Source organism: Alosa alosa, chromosome 5, assembly GCF_017589495.1.
Source record: "Alosa alosa isolate M-15738 ecotype Scorff River chromosome 5, AALO_Geno_1.1, whole genome shotgun sequence".
Classification (NCBI taxonomy): domain Eukaryota; kingdom Metazoa; phylum Chordata; class Actinopteri; order Clupeiformes; family Clupeidae; genus Alosa; species Alosa alosa.
The window spans coordinates 1,075,508-1,095,680 of record NC_063193.1 but is presented as its reverse complement, the minus strand read 5'-3'; the positions used below and the strand labels follow the sequence as shown (position 1 = coordinate 1,095,680).

Here is a 20,173-nt window from a genome sequence, read left to right as displayed (position 1 = left end):
AACATGGAAAAAGGTCCTGTGGTTAGACCACAATTTGCATTACTGCAAATGATTGTAGATTCTCCATGAACAGAAACAGAGAGGATGATAACAGGAAGCCAACATCGGAACTCCCACATTAGGAGATATCTTCTTTTCCACAAGAGCTGAGAAGGAATTATACAACTCATGTGGCACAGAAACGAGCCGTTGAAAAATCAGGTCACTGACAACTGGCATCAGGCAAGGTTCTAAAGAAGTATCGGCTTCTTCATAGGCTTAGCCAGTTTGGTGTTAGCTACAGACAACTATCATGCTCTTGCAGTGAGCCATTAAATTGCCATTGCTTTCCCCCAGCTACTCTTTGTATAAGAGACTGATGCAAGGGCCTAGCCTGACGAGCCAGACCCACATTAAAATGTAGGGTCTGGGCACTCACCGTTCGCAGTGCTCAGTCCGAGGGGCGGGATAATCAGTTGTCTTTCAAATTCCCTCTGCACGCAATAGGACAGCGCTATGAGTCCCATGCGTTTCCCACCAGCGGAGCTAGTTGCCTAGTTCAAACTTTTGCCAACTTAATAAAAGCTTAACTCGTGTCACACTGTTCGCCAACAGCAACATCCATCTTATTTGTTTTCAAGTAGCAGGGAATTCAAGCCAAACTGTTGCAACTCTGCCGTCAATCATTATGTTAAGCCCACCTAACGACTCTATACACGATTTGATTGGCCTGATAGAAGTTACATTTTTTGAGCTCACAAGCCAACGGAGAGTTGCTAGACTAGCCTTGGCAGCAAATGTAATTTGCTGCCACTAGGGTGCGTCTAGATTTCTAGGAAATGGAAAAGGGCGAGTAGGGAGAAGCCGGGGATTTGGTCGATGAAATGTAAGATTTGGTGGATGAAATGGAAGAGGAGCCATTGAAAGATCCTGTGTGTGCTACTGTTGATATAATTATCAACAGTATTGAGACAGGAGCTGGCAGTGGTGTATGATGATCACTGGTGGTTAGGAAAGTCCATTGATGTAGGTATAGAACACCAAGATGTGAAAGTTGAGTTATTGCATCCTTGTGGTCCTACTGCCAATTTTCACCCTAAATATGGGAGGAGGGTAGCCTAGAAATCTAGATGTACCCTAGCAGAAGCAAATGTAATTTGCAGCCAGGGTAGTCTAGCAACTCTCTGTTGGCTTGTGAGCTGGAAAAATCAAACTTTGATCAGGCCAATCATATTGTGTGTAGAGTCAGTGGGCGGGCTTAACGTAATGACGACAGAGTTGCGACGGTTCCACGTGAATTCCCTGCTACTTGAAAACAAAAAAGATGGATCCTGTTGCTGGAAAACAGTGGTCTTTGAAACGCGACTGGAGTGAAGCTTTTTTTTTTAAGTTGGCAAAAGTTTTATCAACTAGCCAACTAGCTCCACTGGTGGGAAAGCGCATGGGACTCATGAGATGTAGGCAGTGTTGGGAAGGATACTTTCAAAAAGTATTCTGTTACAGAATACAGAATACATACCCAAAAAGTAACATATTCAATCTGAGTAACGTATTCTGAATACTTGGATTACTTCCGCATTGAATTGCAATGCAGCCATCAAATCCTGCTTACTAAACAGGCCTATTCTGGTGTGACCTTCTGTTCCAAATGGCTGAAGTGTTAGGCCCACATAGGAGAATGTAAAGTCAACTAAGCTACCTGATACAACTATAAAATAGCAAGGTGACCAGTATGTCTGGGATGTCTTTTTCTGTCCAGAGAAAGATTTTGAAGGGACAGCTTGTCCCCTCCAAGCAAGCCAGACCAGGGAGCTCTATGCCATAGCCCCTGATGTTATGGACTTCATAGAGCGTAGGCATGTTCAACACCTCTTGTCCAATGCCCAAGTCCCGCAGGTTAGACAAACTATTATATATAAATATCTAATACTTGGCTCTACACCGAAGGCAGTAATGACAGATAAAACTCTATATTTACTTACTTGCTGAGCAAATCATAGAACTTACTTGCCTGAGGTCCTGTAGAAACTCTTTGTTTGAAGTTTGATACCCTTTCCCTTGATACTGCCATGTCAAAACTAGGTAAATATCTTTAATCAGTTTGATTCTCAATTAATTTGTCAACACCGTCAATTGTGTGACAACACCGTCAGTTGTGTGTCAACACCGTAAGATGGAGGTTTTTCATTTTTATAAAAAATGTATGTTTCTTTTGTTCAATTGAGTGTGTTCATACATTAAAACACCAACTTATCTCCATGCATCAGTGTCTTGTGTGCACAAAACCACTAATTGTATATATTAAAAATTAAAAAATAGTAAACAAAATTAAGGTAATTTAAAATGGCTTATTCCAAAACAATGTAAAATGATATTAAAAGTGTATACAATGCAGTTTATCACTAAACCTTGCTAAGGCACACCATTTCTACACACTTAAAGACTTTAGAGTGTTGTTGAATTGATCAAACACACAAAAAAAAACATATTTTCATGTGTCCGACGGAGTTGCCAAATAAGTTACTAAGTCAGTAAATGTCAATTTTTATAAAAAGTGGTTAATAAAAAAACTGTTCCTTTTCAGGCATGATAGATGAGATCTATGTTTATGATGATATCCAATTCAAATTAATGTAGTATCGATTTTTTGTTTGTCACTTTTCAAAAGTACTTTTGTCCCTTATCTCAAGAATCAGTGATATATATATATATATATATATATATATATATATATATATATATATATATATATATATATATATAATTACTATTATTATTATTATTTTTTTTCTTCTATAGTTTTTTTATATTACCTTGCCTACTCTCTTATATGTCCATATTTATTTGATGCTGGTCTCTAGACTTTATTCTTGCACTGTTGCACTGTTGGACTTACTCATTTGCACCATCACCATGACACTCACTCACACAGAGCACCTTACCTTACTATGCACAGAGAATCACAGGCTCAGTCCCTGCCTCTGTCATGGCAAGCGCCTCATGATTAATCACCCACTATGTGGATACTGTTTTTAGACTTGACTAGATGTAGTGTTATTTAGTATAATTTGTATTTAGTATATTCTTTATCTTCTACTGTCATTGCTTAGTTGTGTTTTTTATATTATATACTTTTAATTACTTTTTTTCTGCTGTTAGTGAATGTTGTGTGTGATGTGTCTTTATGCTACTGAGACCTTGAATTTCCCCTTTGGGATCAATAAAGTATCTATCTATCTATCTATCTATCTATCTATACTGCCATCTGGGCAATGTGTATTCCAGGGAAGACCTTGAATATTTCAGGAAATGAATGAAAATGAATTCTGCACATATTTAAACAGTATTTCTCCATAGAAGAATAGTCCAGGTGCTAAAGTGGCCTATCTGCAGTCCAGACTCAAATTAGGTGCATCATGGAATAAAAAACATGACTAAGAATACCCCATACTGCTGAGCAACTAAAATCCTATATCGGGGAGTAATGGGACAACATTTCATTCTCAAAACTCTAGCAACTGGTCTCCTCAGTTCCTAAACATTTACAGAATTTTGTTAAATTAAGTGGTGAAGCAGCACAGTGGCAAACATTCCCTGTCCAAACATTTTTATAACATGGTGCTGGCATCAAATTCAAAATGAACATACATGTTCCATGAAATCCAAGTCCAAATTTTCATTTTCAACATTTGAATGTCCTTTTTGCTGCTAAATATGAGTTTGCGAGACTTGTATATTATCACATTCTGTTTTTATTTGCATTTTACACAACATCCCAACTTTTTCTGATTTGGGGTTGTAATTAAAGATTTATAACAAAAGAAATCCTTCACTGTCAATTCAACCTACTTTTTATTGTCATTTATGTACAAGGGCTAATGGTCATGGGATCTTATGAGACTGAATTAGCCAAGATTGAGGCTGGCCGGCAAGAGCTAGCGAATGCTGAGAAGCTGTTTGACCTTCCTATCACCATGTACCCAGAACTTGTGAACGCACAAAGAGAGATGCGTGGACTTCGTCAGATATATGATATCTACAAAGCCCAGAAAGTAAGAATCAGTAGACCAAGTTCTGAAATGGTCAACAATTATCAAATATTAAAAAATTACAAATATTGTAATTTTTTTTTTGTCTTTGTCAATTGTGTTTTTATGCATTTTTGTCTTTAAGGCAGCAAAGACAGAGTGGTCTCAGACTTTGTGGGTGAACCTGAATATTCAGCTTTTGCAAGAGGGTATTGAGAGTTTCATTAAAACTCTTAGGAAGCTTCCCAAGGATGTGCGTGCTCTGCCTGTTGCCTTTTTCCTTGAGGGTCGCATGAAGGAGTTTAAGGAGTCGCTGCCACTTTTGCTGGACCTTAAAAATGATGCCCTTCGAGAAAGGCAAGCGCAAACCACATACTGTATCCGGTTGTAGTCCTACTTGCTTGCAAACTCATTTGATTAATGTTTTGGGCCAAACTTTACTTGGATAGTCCCTTTTAGACCCCTTGCACTGCAAAAGATAAATGTATTTGGTATTGTTTTTAGTATGAAGAGACTTACCTAGTGCTCTCTTAAAAACTTTTGACCTAATTTAAGAAATTAAAGATTTGACTTATTTGGAGTAGTCTTATCAAGACAAATTTGCTCAACACACTGGCAGCCAAATTTGCTTCTTTTCATAATGAAACTTCTTAAAATAAGTCATACTGAAAACAATACCAACTAGATCTTGATCTTGGTATAGAGTATACTGTATGAAAGGTTCCTGGACAAACTATCCAGCAAAGTGTTATTTTGTTTTACCGAAACAGTGTACTATAACAGCACAATAAAATGGGTAACAAGCATTTGGACCAAGCATTTTCACATTATTGTGTATTTTATATTATTTAACTTGAAAAGTATGAATTATGAGGAATATGACTGTTCAGGCATTGGAAGGCGCTCATGGATCGTACAGGCACAACTTTTGAGATGAACCCTGATACCTTCACCCTAGAGAACATGTTTGCCATGGAGCTGCACAAATATGGCAGTGTGATCGGAGACATTGTCACCTCAGCAGTCAAAGAACTCAGTATTGAGAAGGTAAAGTCACAAAATAATTCTCATTGTGGGAAATTCTAAAGTACTAAATTACCTGTAAACTGTAATCTTGTAAAATGCATTCAGAGTGCGTAAGGTGTAACTGTCACTTAATGTACAAAAAATATTTCTCTTTGTTCATACAGGGAGTAAAAGAAGTGGTAGACACCTGGGAGAGCATGAAGTTCACTGTACAACGTTACTTCAAAGGCACACAGGAGCGGGGTTCCATACTAGGCGCAGTTGATGAAATACTTCAGAACTTGGATGACAATGCTATGAACCTGCAGAGCATGGCTGGAAGTCGCTTTGTGGGGCCCTTCCTGGCTACTGTACAGCAATGGGAGAAGAACCTCTCACTAATCAGTGAGGTCATTGAGGTCAGTAGATGGTGATTAGAGAACAAGCAGTATCTATTAATCAATGTCTCTGGTATGTACAAAATAGTATATGGTAATAAAAAGAATATCCTTTTCAATCAACTCCACGATGGCCTCAATATAGTCAAATAAAGTCAAGTAAGGTTTATTTTATTTCAGCTGCGAAATAGCCATCCTCTTGTCTCAGCCCAAGTCCAATTGGAGTTCAACTTCAGATCAGAAAATTCACTGTTTTTCCCACTCAATAGCCCCATTTATACTGTGGGCCAATCCTAGTGCTTGAACTCAATTCTTGGCCTCAGGAAGGGTTTATATTGTCCTGGGCTAGGTTTAAACCTGTAGGCTGTTTAGCAGGGCCGTAGTCACCATAGACCAGGGGTCGTCAAATGGTGGACCGCGGTCCGAGTCCGGACCCTGACGTGATCCTATCGGTACCCGGACCATAATAGCCTAATTTAGATTTTCACGTAAGGTTTCAAAGCTGCGCTAAATGTTTCATAGGTTAGGAAAACGGCATTTACTTCAGTAGCTTCAGGAACCATCATTTCACTTGATGCTACTCAGCCAGTGAAATCTGTGCATTCTGACAAAGTCGAGTCAGTGAGTAAAGTTAACCAACTATGGTGAAGAGACTCATTGATAGCCTGAAACGAGCGAGGAGAGGAGACGGGACGAGAAACAATCAGATGGATATCTAAGTTAGCGATAAGTAAGTTATTTTCAAATCATGGATTGCTCAAAGAGGAGAAAGCTAGACGACGAAAACAGAGCTTTATATAATGATACGGGGGCAATACCGAGCAAAACTGTCAAGTCCATAAAGGCAACTAAATAGGCTACCATGGCATTGTGTTGGCCTTGTGGATGTGACAGTTTTGCGCGGAATTGCCCTCGACCGACTCTTCTACATATTCTGAGACAGGCGATTTTTAAAAGCGCCAATTTGAAGCACCTCTACTAGACAAAGCATATATTTTGAGCAAGCATAGGGTAGGCTAAACCTACCCATTCAACAGTGAACTGAGACCACAGAATATTTTACGATTTAAATTAAGAGGGCAATATGATTGATCCACCACAATCTAGTTAGGCCTACATCCATTCACTGGCCAACAATGTGATGTTCCTGGGTTTCCAGGATTTCGGGTCAACATAAAAAAAAAACTAAAAAAAAAATAAAATTAAACTTGCTGATTGATGGGTTCAAGGAACCAGCTGTGGAATATCCATCCTTGTCTCAGCTCAAAGTAACGTTAAGATCTTAAAAATAGCCAAGCTACTCAGTTTTTCTCCCCAATTACTCTTATCTTGCCTTATTTCTCCGTATTTCGAATGTTGCCTTTTAGGCTACTTATTTTATTTCACATTAAACATTAGGCCTAGGCCTACAACTACAGTAGGCTCCATCCATCCATCTATCCATCCAAATATATATATATATACACCCTGCCATAGACAATATTCAGAAATTACCAAAATGCCCCCCCAATATGCGGACATAGAAAAACGCTAGACTACAGGAAACCCAATAAGCACCACCGTCTGAAATGTAATCAAACGTTGATTACGCAACGTAAATAATGCATAAATGAGTAATTTGTGATTCCAGAGAGAGTACACCCCTGAATGGTGTGTCCTGGTGGTTTTGCGTGGTGCACGCTATGAAAAGGTTGTGTGGTGTGCGCTATCAAAAGCACCATACTGCGGTGCAGGCCCGCATTTTAACAATATCGCAAAAGCTACCAATACAATTCTCACAAAACCTGTTGGAAAGGTGTAGCACAGGCTAAGGAAACCCCATTCGTTTTTGGAACCGATTAGGCTCAAAGGGAACTTTGAAGCATTTTCCATACTGTAGCCTATTTTCTCGCAATGATAACGAAAGTGAAACTTACAGTGCCCTTTTAGTTTAAATGATGAATTTGTGCGTGCCTGCGTCAGCCATTTCACCTCTTACAACATAAATAATGCATTCATATCCTAGTAGTAATGTCAGAAATGAATCGGTTTATAGGCTTCTTACAAAAAGTTTGTTGCATCTTGCATGTTACATTTAGATACACATTTAATCGCACATCCATGCAGGCAAAACATAGAAAACACAACTTAGAAAAAACGTTTACAATGCACTGGCGGTGATACCATGCATTGTAGCCTGGTTTCTGACAGAAATTATGTTTTGTGCCAACATGTAGAAACACTACTACAGCTTTTATTTGAATGGAGGTAGGCCTTTGTTAAAAAAAAAAAAAAATACTGTAAGTAATTAGTCCTAAAGACCTATTATATTCTGTGTAATATAGAGGTTAACAAAGATACTCTAGTTTGTAATTTATTTTAAAATATGAATTTTGGAGACAAATGGAGGGATACCACAGGTCTATGTCCAGGGATGGATTACTGTATGGGCCTACTGGGCCCAAGAGCTCAGGGGGCCCTGAAGCCCAAGCCTCTCTGTGGAGTTGTTTCTTCTCCACCTGTTCATTCAAAATTGTGTCCCCTCAATCTTGCCAACTGCAGCTTTAAGTGGGAGGTGTTTTCTGTGGAGTTCTGCCATTTGTGAAGTTTTGTTATTTCTTATTTACATGTTTGATCAAATGTTTACCTTAAACCAGAGCTATAAATGCTGCCAGTAACACTTATGGAGAAATTCAGAAAAGATGGATTCGGCAGAATTAGTGGCCCTAACAGGAAAGTGCTCAACAGCACAGGGCTCTTTCAGCAAGAGAGCCAGAAAGCTGGAGACCTCCTAGAAAAAAGGGTGCTTATTGATGAGATCAGAGCACTTGGTGTGGACTTTGGAAAGGTGCACAACACTGGTCTCGAATATGTTGATGCTCTAGGAGAAGTGGAAAGCGAGGAAGAAAAAGCAAGAAAAGAAGCGGCTCATGTAGAGGAGAAGATGGCGACGTGCCTTGCCACCTATAAAGAAACGCTCCAGCTCGCTAAGGAGATGTTATGGTCCAAATTCGCCTATGTCGACCTTAAATTGTACACTGACGGTGCAGAAGAGAAATGTGCTGAAGTGGAGAACACTGATGTGAAGGAGTCGGAGAAAGACATTCAAGTCCTGAGAGAGGGCCTGCTGGAGAGAATCAAAATGTTTGAGCAGAAGGTGCTTTAATGGGAAGGTTTTGTCTCTGGAGCCAAGATAACAGTCTACAAGCTGGTCAACAGACTACATGACTGGGTGCGGAGCTGGCAAAAGTTGAAGCGGACAGAAGAGGTTGACGAAGAGGTTGAAGAAGCAAATTCCGATGAAGAACATAGCGAGTCCTGCAAGGGGTCCACTGGAGCTGGCACGCAGCCCCAAAAGCCCCTGAAGACCCCAGTGTAACACCTGTACCCGTGCTACAGCACCTGCGTTTCCATATGCACCACCACACACAACGCATCCTTGGCCTGCATCCCGGGGCATATGGCTTCAGACCACAGATCAGTCTTGAAAGAACACGCCTGCACGCGTTCTCAGGAGACATGAGGACGGCTGAATGGGAAGAGCTGGAACAGCGGGGGAACCCACAGAGGACGGCTGGTGTTACAAGGTTCCACCTCCTGGCAAGTCTCGGTGACAGGGTGAAGAAAGACTTGGTTCTGTCCAGCTGTGCGTCGGCAGATGTAATGTTCAGGCGCCTCGACAACTGCTTCGGGAACAAGGCGAAAATCGTTCTGAAGATATCCGAGGAGGTTCAGGGCCTACCCCCCGTAAAGGGAGACAACCCTAGAAAAGCAATTGAGCTGATCTAAGCAGTGGAGCTTAGTAACCTTGTGATCCTGGGAGAAGAGGACGTTATAAAGAACCGTTGGGTAGTGCAGTCCCTTGAAAGCAAGTTACCAAGCTCTCGGAAGGAGAAATGGATTACACACAAGACCAAGCAGTGTGTGACCCAAAATGCGGGAGCAAGTGCCATCCAGGAGGCAGATAGATGACCCTTGGGACTTAAAAAAGAGAAAGGGACTTAAAAAAGATAAAGGACTGCCTCTCTTATGTGCTAGCTGACAAACACAGTGACGCCCCACACTGGGATGTGGCCTACCCGTGGAAAGTGAACCCAGCGATTCTGCCAGATAACCGCTTAGCAGTGGAAGCAACCTTCCGGAACACCAAGGCTCGGCTGGCAAGAGAACCTGTGTGGAAAGTGGCATATGGAGAGCAGATCCGCAGGCAAGAGAACCTGTGTGGAAAGCGGCATATGGAGAGCAGATCCGCAAGATGATATCAAGAGGAGCAGCCATCAGGCTCACAAAGGAAGAGATCAAGGGCTGGAACGGCCCAATCTGGTACATCAGCCATCTGGTAGCCAGGAGTTTAAAGGGTTGAGCCTGAACAACCTCCTGCACAAAGGCCCTGATGTCCTCAATTCAATCCGAGGTGTCCTGCTGAGATTCAGGAGCAGATTGTATGCTGCTCTTGGCGATGTTAAGAAAATGTATGATTCAGTGTGGCTGAGGAGGTCCACCTCCATCGATTCCTCTGGAGGGATAACCCCGAAGATGAAATCAGTTGCCATGAGAGAAACGGCAAAGAGCCCCGGATCCTTACAGAGGACTGCTGTGTGGACGATGTCCTGACATCGCATGATGATCTCCAAACTCTGGTTAGGATGACCGAAAGAGTGAAAGAAATCCTAAAAGCAGGTGGCTTCTCCCTCAAGCCCTGGGTCCTGACAGGCCAAAGTGGGAGGAGTGAGAAACCCACTGACCTCAGCAACGTCAGGTCAACAGAGCCTAAGACCCTGATACTCCCCAACCAGATGCGGGACGAGGAGAATAAGGCATTGGGATTGGGATATGAACCCTAATCTGACAGACTCTGTGTGCTGACGTCGGTGAACTTCTCAAGGAGGCGAGGAAAGATGAGAACTGGATCTACGAGAGGATGAGATCAGAGGCGGCACCCCCGACCCTCGTAAGAGAATCCTTCCAGGAAGCAGGAAGAGACCATCTTTCCAAGGACACCTGGGACGATCCTCTTTCGCCTCTTTGCTCTTTACTCTTTGAGCAATATGTGACACTTGGCCAACTCATTCGACAGGATTCGACAGGAGTCTCACACCTCATGGAGCCATAGGCCGCCCAATGGGGATCACATTTTCCGATGGTAGTGAAGCTTCCTACGGCGCCGTTCTTTAACTACGGTGGGAGACAGAAGATGGAGTCGTAGTGAAGCTGGTTGAATCAAATGCCAAGCTAACCCCTCTAGACCAGAAAGGTGATGTCATTAGAGCGGAGCTGTGCGGGGCTGTCTTTGCATCCCGCCTGAAGACATACTTCGAGAAGCACTGCTACATCAATGTCGATCGGTGGATTAATTTTGTTGATAGTCAGACAATTCTGGGAGCCATCCAGAAGAATAGCTATGGCTATCAGACATATTTTGCTAACCGGATTGGAGAAATCCAAAAGGCCGGATCAGTAGATAGCTGGAGGTGGGTCGAAGGAAGACAGAACGTCGCCGACCTCATCACAAGGGGGGCATCCCCTGATAGTCCAGTTGACAGAAAGGTGAACTCGGAAATGTTGAGTACACCAAAGTTTTATGATAGAAATATATATTATGGGTCCCCAGCATGCAGAAACTGCTGGATGCTAATTTGCATATGTTGGGCAATTTGTGTAATTGTAGCTAATTAGCATAAATTAGCATAATCACCTATATTGATCATATTATAGGAGCTGCTTGGCCAAAATGGACAATGCCAGTATGTGTTTAGGGGTTACTGGAGATGCCGAGTCCATATCTGACATTTTCAAGATTCAAAATCACTATTTAAACATGGTTTGGTCACGTTCTTACTCTCATTAAGCTGATTTTGGGGGCGATTTAAGAGTTTTTGGGGGCGACTTAGACTTTTTGGAGGATAAAAATGTTCAGTGTTTAGGAATAATTTGGATCCTCAAGTTATTTCTGAATTCCACAATAATTTTGGAAATAGCTATTCACTGGCCCTCTGCTGTGACTCACAATTGAGTAACAAAGGGAAGAACTACAGTGGGTCCCAGTTAAAAATTGACACTTCATTCACGATCAAGGTGATTCACGCAGCTGGGTGAAATGTAAGTACAACTGCAACCGCTTGGGGGCAGCATAGTCCGCTGTGGCGTTCCACGGTCGAACCAGACGGCGCATTCGACAGCAAGGGCTGTGATTGGCCGAGTTTTCAGTGCGTTTTTCTGTGTTTTTAGCAGCCCCTGCAACATGCTAGTCCACTGTAGCCTAAGCTTTGTACATAATGTTAAACATAGTTTTGGATTCAGTGGCAAGATTTCTTGATTGTACAGTGCCTGTCTCTCAGTAATGTTTTAAAATGAGAGCTTCGTCAGCTGGCAGTAGGCTACTTTGTCGGTAGTCATGAGAAGTTCGCTTGCTAACAGAACATAATTATGCTGCCCAGAAACCTTGTGAATAGTTCTGTTTTTTTTACTACACTAACGAGGTTGAAATATAGCCTTTGCCTACAGCATCTCCTTAACAGTAATGTTAACAAAATGACAGCATTCATATGACAAAGAAAAATGAATTTGGTCACTCAAGACTGTGCCACAGCAACCAGTGTAGGCTACAGTACTACCCAATAGGCCTACTCGAAGCAGATAGCGTTGTCTGACGGTCGAGTGGGTTAATGCACGTATTTCCAGAACAGGTCTGCAACTTTCAGGCAGTTCTGAGTTCGAATCTAGGCAGGAGCAGAGCCATATAAAGGCCTAGGCCTATTGTTATCATTTTTTGCAAGGTGTTGCTCCTGGCAAGACTTGTTTATAAGACGTCGATAGCTGTTTTTGGGACACCAAAAACGTTCTTTATAATGAGCGCATACCGGGAGTAAAACGACTGTTACGCGCTGTTACAACTGTAGGCTACAATGATTGCAATACAAAAATATGCGCGTGTTAGTTTAGTTTGTTTTGTGATGTTGTGCACTTTTGCCTCATGTGTTTTCAGGTTTGAGGGCTTTTTTGGCAAGATTGACCTTGGTTAGACTCTGCATATGTTATTTCTCCGTATGGAAAATAAAGTCAATTTTCGACACACGTCTTTATTCTTTAGTAAAACGTGCAGAACATTATTAAACTTTAAAGACAGAATACGCACGCAGGCACAACTAGGCTACTTGTTGTTTTCTTTTACTCGGCTATCTATATATGGTTATCTGCACACAATGTTGGGCCAATTCACTAGTTATGGATATCACAAGTTTAAACAACGAAAACAGAAAGGATGGAGGCAGCAAAGCTAGAGGAGTTATTCCAGATGGGCAAGAATATGGTAGGCAATTGGTGTGCTTGTCAGAACTTTAGATTACAGCTGTTTAAAGCCAGACGTCACGGTACGCTAGAACAAAACTAAAGGTAACTTTAGCTATAGGGCTGTATCAATTTGTCCAAATGAATAGGTCATCATAGACGTTGTTGTTGTATTATTGCATGTGGATATTGTTGTTATGCTATGTAGGCTACTTTTTTTTGCAATGCACGGACCTAAAACCGGGAAACGGACAAATATTGTACACACGTGAATTTGTTTTTGTGGGGGTGGGTGGGTGTACGTACCATAGCTCTCTCTCTCTCTCTCTCACACACACACACACACACACACACACACGCACACACACAGTACCTTTCTTAGCCACAGTTAATTTTAGTGGTGATATGTGTTATGGACATTGTTATGCACATTATTGACTGCAGTTTATTCTCATTAATGTCAGTCCATGAATGCATATTGATCAGTTGTTAACTAATACTGTAGGCCTAGAAGTTGCATTTGAAAATGTTACTGTTGGCTGTTTGTTTTTTATTTCAGCCACACTGTTTTAAAGTGGTTAGGACCATTTCACAGCAATTTTGAATAAGCCATACTGCAATACCGATTTCATGGTTGCACCATGCACATGTTCGCCGATTATGTGGCCCTCAGTAACCTATAAATTCAATGATGTGGCCCTCTATGAAAATGAGTTTGACACCCCTGCTCTAAAATATCTGTCGTGGCCTGGTTGCAACGGATTGTGGCCAAACGACAGAAGCGCTGGAGAACCCTCCTTTGTCTACCAAAAGTGTTACTTTTGTGTCCCCAAGCCCCCCACTGCTTGTGAAAGAAGGGGTGGGGAGGGGGGCTTAACGTGAAAAAGCTTAATGTCCAAAAAACGGCAACAAGTCATAATGGTAGGCTACAGGAAGTGGGGGGGAGGGTATGGGATGACCAGAGCCGTCTTCGCTGTGCTATTCAGAAAGCATCTTCTATTGTCTTTCCAGGCGCACTCAGCTCGTTATAGCCTATCGAGTGCCTTAACAGATAGGCTCTGCTCTTGGGTTTGGCCTCACAGCAAACTCAACCCTCTTGTTGCTTGCAGTTTGTTCAATAAAGCGATGCAGATTACATTATTTATTTCTGATTAATTGCATCTTTTGATGTCTTTTGCAACATCTGCTTGTTAGGCTGGGCTACTGTCCTGTACAGGTAAATGTTCAACAATTGCTGGTGTAGGCCTACAGGCTATAATCAATTAGGGACTGTTCATTATTTATTTAAGGGGCTACCGGAGGAGTTTTGGGAGCGTTAGTCAAAAAAGACGTGACCCTCCCTCGCCAGCAAGAAATTTTTCTATGACCCTCCAAAGTGATTGAGAAAAAACGCATGACCCTCCCCAGTCCCAACAATTTAGGCTATTGATGCCTTGTGTAGGCTACTGGGTCAATTTGGGAGCTTGCATGCTACGACACCTTCCTTGAAATGCCTTGAAAAGGCTGTCGTTTGCACAATTTCACAAATAATCACTGGGACCGAAACAAACCTGTCAACTTTTCCCGGGTTTATCGCGTATTAACTTTTTCCTCACTGTCTTAGGAGGAGCTGCAGGGCCGTCGCAAGGGGGTGCGAGGCCCTGTGCGAACTTGACATTATGCATGAACTTACGTGCATGAAATCATGCGATAGCTTACTTTACACATAGCCAAGGCTACCGTCGGTGCATTTTAATAGTAGCCTAGTCTAATAAGCTACACCAGCTTGTCTTTAAGAGGGGAAATTGTATAGCCTATAACATTAGCTGAGTCACATATTTGGCCATATGGTGTTTATCATAGGCTACATCACGAAACCAATAGTGTAACAAAGGCGAACACTTTAACAGGGGAAATTAATTGGGCATGAATCATTGTGCTGAACGGTATTTGTCAATGAGCAGAAACACACACGACATTCAAACTGTTGATAAGATGTGCACTATGGAAACTGGTCTGTAGGCTAACATGGACAAATAAATGACACTGACTCGCCATATCTTGCTTTGCCGCAAACTCAGCAATGAAATCATAGGCCAGTTTGCAGGTAGCATAACGTCTTTTTCAATTCATAAAAGGGAGAGCCCAGTCTCTCCTGTGACATTGAGGTGCGCAAATAGTTTTTAATAGCCTGTTCAACTTCGAAAAGCTTCGTTCACCCGATGCCAGTCACTGATCGCAATTTCAAATTTCGGGAAGCTTCATTCAATCTTTTTAAGTTTTAAGTGCTGTAGGCCCCTATCTGCCCCCCTTTGGAATTATATCTCGAGCCTATTATAAGGTCCAGTGCGTTATGTCCTGGGTTTCGGACGTGCTCAAAAAGAAAAGAAAAAACACTTTTTTTAAAGACGGTTATGAGGAACAATATGTCTGAACTCCGTGTCATTCAGACTCAACCCTGCAACATGCTTGTTAGGCTGGGCTACTGTCAATGTACTTGTACAGGTAAATGTTCAACAATTGCTGGTGTACAGGCTATAATCAATTAGCTAAATCATTTGTCTAGCTGTTTAAAAAAAATTGTGCTACATTCAAACGCAAAAGGTGCTTTGATATCTTTTTCGTTTGAACGTCGGCAAGCAGGCATGCTGCGGTTGCAATGAATGAGGATAATTGGTTTCTTTTATTTTTGCATTATTTTGAATATGACTCGCTCCAGTCTCAACAGCACGTCTACTTTTTCCACATGCATCTAAGTTCTTACACATATGCATTCTCTCTCTCCATCCCTGCGCACGGTGCTTTCTTAAAGGAGCTGCACCATCTTACAACAATTGCATATAGATTTTCATATTAGAATGTTTTGTCAAGTGTAAGCTTAAACTACCGTGATCAATTTAAGTTCCCGTGCCCCCGCTGAAAGTCTCACGCGCTTATCGTTACACTATCAAATCTATAAGTAACCGTGACAAATAGGGTATAAGATATATAAACTCACGCTATTGTATTATCATATATTTTTGGTAATGGCTCAGCTTTCTCTGATTGTTCTACTGACTTGGAAACATGGAAGCAGTAAGTCAAGTCGCATCAAAAATAGTAGTGGCAGAACTCCAAAGTGACACCTTGTGGTTGTTTGTGTCAACTGCAGTTTGTGCCATTTCTGCTGAGAAAATGGGGTGCGTGATTCCTGAAGGAACCCGTCCAAACTTAACTGGGACCCACTGTAGCTTCTACTACTCCTCACTGTCCTCATCCGTTGTCATGTCGCCATCCTCTCCTTTCTTCATACCTGTCTTCTTACTCCATCCAAACACGGTGATATCCACAGCTGGTGGATCAGGACGGTCTGCTGCTTTCCAAAGCAGTCCCTGTAGATGGGCACGTTTTCCATGGAACGTCCTGATCCACCAAGTTGTGTTCTGTAGGAGACCGTGTCTTCAGTGCTGGAGGAGCCGGGAGTGGGAGACCTCATCGCCAGGGATGGATTACTGCACGGGCCTACCTGGCCCAGGGTCAGGGGGCCCTGAAACCCAAGCCTTTGCATGAAATCATTGCCTCAATATCAACACATCAGGATGTAGGCTATGAATCTGATTGAATTTAGTATTGGCCATCCCCAAAATGCACCAGAATACAGGAAATCACATCAAACAAATTAAAACATTTCTGAGGGAGGACCCCCAAACACATTCCACATATGCGACAATTAGTGGGGGGCCCTTAATACATCTGGGCCCAGGGGCACGGAAGTTCATAATCCGTCCATGCTCACCGCTAGGTGGAGGCCCAAGCAAAAGGATCCGAAGAGAGCCCTTGTAAGGGGTACTAAAAAGCCTTGGAAGATGAGGTGGTGACGCTGGCCTGGGCGCTGACTTCACCGAGAGAAGACCTGGAGCCCCTGCCCCCGCCGGGCGGCTTTAGGCTGGAGTTGGCGGTGGCCCTGGCTGCGGAGCAGAGCAGAGGTGGAGCGGCAAGGAAGTGGTGCCTTGAGGACGGACGGTTGGCGAAGCCTGTTCGAGTTGGCCTGTTTGCCGGCACTCTTTAGAAAAATAAGGGGGAAAAAAGTTTGTTGTGTGAAATCCGATGGCACGAGCCAGAGAGAAGGTCTAGGCCTTGGCGCGACCGTGGTGGAGTGGAGCGGCCGGAACAGCGGAGGACAGCGGAGGACAGCTCTGCGACAAGGCAGCAGAGGAGGGACACCAACGTCGGTAGCTGTAGCCTGATTGCGCAGCGTGGTCCGGCTCCGATGGAGCTGGAGTCTGCTGCCCCTACTGGCGAGATAACGGAGTGGAGCGTCGGAGGTGTGGTGCCAGGTACGGTGCTCAGTGCCGGGGAATCTGTGGCAGTGGAGGCTAGCCCCCCCCAGGTGTTGGAGGAACGTCGCGGTGGTGCACACTGCGAAAGTGCGACCTGAGGGCGTTCTCTGAAGGGAGCTGGGGACAAGCGGAGACAGGCCAGATGACTGCCAGCCTGCCCGCATTGGGCCGCTGGTGGTTGTGGTTCCCCGGGGTGAGTAGGGCTCTTGCGATGTGTGCACCCCACCTGCTGTGTGGCAGTGCCAGAGACTTTGCTGGACTGAATGTGGGAACGCCCGTGCCGAGGACGGCAATGGCTTGTGGGGGGAGCTGTGTAAGGTCAGCATGCTGGACTGTGCTTGAGATTCCCACGATGTTTCGCGCTGGGGATTCTGGGAGAACTTTGGGGTTGTTATTGTGTGTACTTGTGCCTGTATGGTGTGGCTGTGTCCAACCCTATATGTGTAAGGTGCGAGTGTTCTTGACTTCCCTAGCGTGTGCTATGTTCTGTGCCTATGTCCCTGCTCCCGACCTTTAACCCTTTCGTGCCCGTGCCGAACATTCCATTTTTGGTGCTGGATGACCTCCTTACACAAAAAACCTTATTTCTTGAGTAGAATACATACCATCAATGGGATATACATACCATTGTAATCAGAAGGGTCAGTTCTATCAAATGATGTAAAATACATATGGTAATGTTGATATAGTAATGAACATATACATATAATATATAGTAATGTCTTTGAAAATCCTCTCCAAATGTATACCGAAATTCGTTAAAATTGAATTTCATTCGCATAAAAATGAATTTTCATCATATTTCTATATGAGATAGAGAAAAATATAGAGTGTATGACATGTTCAGCAAGTTGTGGGCTATTTAACAAAAAAGACTGAATTGGAATATCATTAACCTTTCAAAAGTTATGATAAATTAAGTGATAAGTGTAAAAAAATGCAGGAAACGGGATTTAGAATGTTGACAGAATTCACATTCTCTTTCTCACCAAAAACATAAAAGTATGCATAAAAACTAATAATGAAGTCAGACACAATGGTTTAGATTTATTTGGTCCATAAGAATAAACCATTTATTTGTATATAAGCAAATGCTACAGTCAACAATAATGATATATAAAAGAAAAACATGTACCTTACCAGTAATACAGGAAGTAAGTATACTGTATATTTATTGAAGATCAATTCTGAATAGAGACATAGAATACATTTGATTCAACAGATACAACTTCCTTATATAAATTAGTGTAATATGAAAATGATAAACATCTATAAAATGTATTATTTATGAAAAGCTAGGAATACAATCAACTTCAACATCACTCAAAAATCAATGTGTCTAAACATTTGAAAGTGGATTACATAGAACAAGCCTGTTGAGAATAAACACATACACACATATACACACAAACTCTCACACACACACACAGAGGAGGATAGGGAAAGGTGGGGTGGGGAACCTGAAGGTTAAACACAGAAGACCTATGACTTATAACGAAACGCATCCCCTTCTGTAGAATGCCAAATCTGACAGCAATTTTGTTTACCAAAAAAGCAGTCACCTACCGCTAAACTCCAGGCCATACAAGCTACTTTAGTGTTATTATGTATTGTTTTTACAACAAAGCCAACAATTTTTCTTTGGCTCCTGTTGTACAGGAATATGTACTTGATGAAAAGACGACTGAGCAGTAGTTGGAGCAGCTGAAGGCGAGGCTGAAATTTTGACGGAAATGCCTGCCAGCTGTTGTGATAGATTTTCGCCAAAGTCTTTCTGGCTGTAGCTACCAAACCTAGGTTCAACACCAGATTCTGCATTGCCAAACTTGAAATAATAAGAAACTACTGAAACAGCAATGTCAATGGAGAAAAAGTGTACACAATATGTATTTCTCATTTGGTCAACGCTCCCTGATCCCTTCAGAGACTTGGTTCCCCAGTAGCAATGGATATTAGGGAGGGAAGTGAAGTCCCATGTCAATGATCAATCCCAGAAAACTGTGAAACTCTTCTGGGGTCTCTTCGTCCCATGCCCTGCACTGTGTGTTTGCATGCGACGGCCTACTAAGCACAACCTCCCACCCGTTCCAGTTGGTAAACAGATGCCTGGGACAACAACATAAAAATCAACATCTAGTCTATTTCACAGTGTTTTAGTGGCAGTCTACACCACCCTACGCACGCCACCTAAATCTATACCTTCTTCCTCCATCCTCACATGGTCTTCAACATTGTGAGCGCAAGCTCATCAGCAGTCAGCTACCTCTTCAGGCCTGCAAGGAGGTCTGTGTAGGTCTTGTCATCCTCCATCTGAAACAACAGTAAAATCATACAAATGTAATACATTTATTAATTTAAAAAATAAAATCACAAAACTACAGATGTGTGCGTGTGTGCACATACATATACAAGAAGAGGTAGCCTAAACTATTGAAGCATTTTGAGTAACTCAAAAATATTTAGAAGTATGAAAAGTCATTTTATTACACATGGGTTTAGCTACCCTAAATCTGATTGCCTGGCTGGCATTAAGATAAAGACAGATTACATTTCACCTAGTAACTAACTGCTTAAATGCAATAATGACATTTCTGACATAATATGTGATTTCACATCATGTTTTCTATAAAACTACATATTGAGACGAGTAGAATATCAAGTCATGCCATCTTAGAAAATGTTGAGACAAGCACGACTGATGTTTGTCATTTAGAAGTTAGCAAGGTAAAACAGTAGCACTACATTTCTGACAGAATCCGTGATTTCACATCTTGTTTTCTACAACTACATATTGAGAGGAGTAAAAATATTGCTCAACTTATTTAATGTAAGAGAACGCAACTTAGAAACGCGGCACCCATTGATTTTATTCAGCTTTGGTATGCTATACTGACTTGCCAATATAATGCTTACCTACCAAGCAAATTGGTACTAGAAAACAAACTTACTTACAGGTTATATACTAACAGGTTTTTAAATGAAATTGTCAAATGAAAATAACTGATATCAAAAGCAAACGAGAATACTGCAAGCAGTTCAGAGTAATGCAGCTAGCTAAAGTTACATGACGATGCACTTAGCCCCCGCTATGCCATAATGTTGATGCTGATGAGAAAGCATATTACTGTCAAATAACATGATTTTATGACTACAAAATATATATTACCTCAGTTTATCCAGCTGTGTGGTTTCCAGTCGA

General features: G+C 42.1%; 1 protein-coding gene across 2 annotated transcripts in view; it reads left to right on the top strand.

Moving 5' to 3' along the window:
• dnah10 (dynein axonemal heavy chain 10) overlaps window positions 1-20,173 on the top strand; it is a 344,245-nt gene that overhangs the window by 129,724 nt on the left and 194,348 nt on the right. For both annotated transcript variants that reach the window (XM_048242756.1, XM_048242755.1), the window contains 4 exons: window positions 3,853-4,031; window positions 4,153-4,364; window positions 4,898-5,054; window positions 5,198-5,431. In XM_048242756.1, coding sequence (XP_048098713.1) covers window positions 3,853-4,031; window positions 4,153-4,364; window positions 4,898-5,054; window positions 5,198-5,431 — 782 coding nt within the window. The remainder of the gene's footprint in view (window positions 1-3,852; window positions 4,032-4,152; window positions 4,365-4,897; window positions 5,055-5,197; window positions 5,432-20,173) is intronic.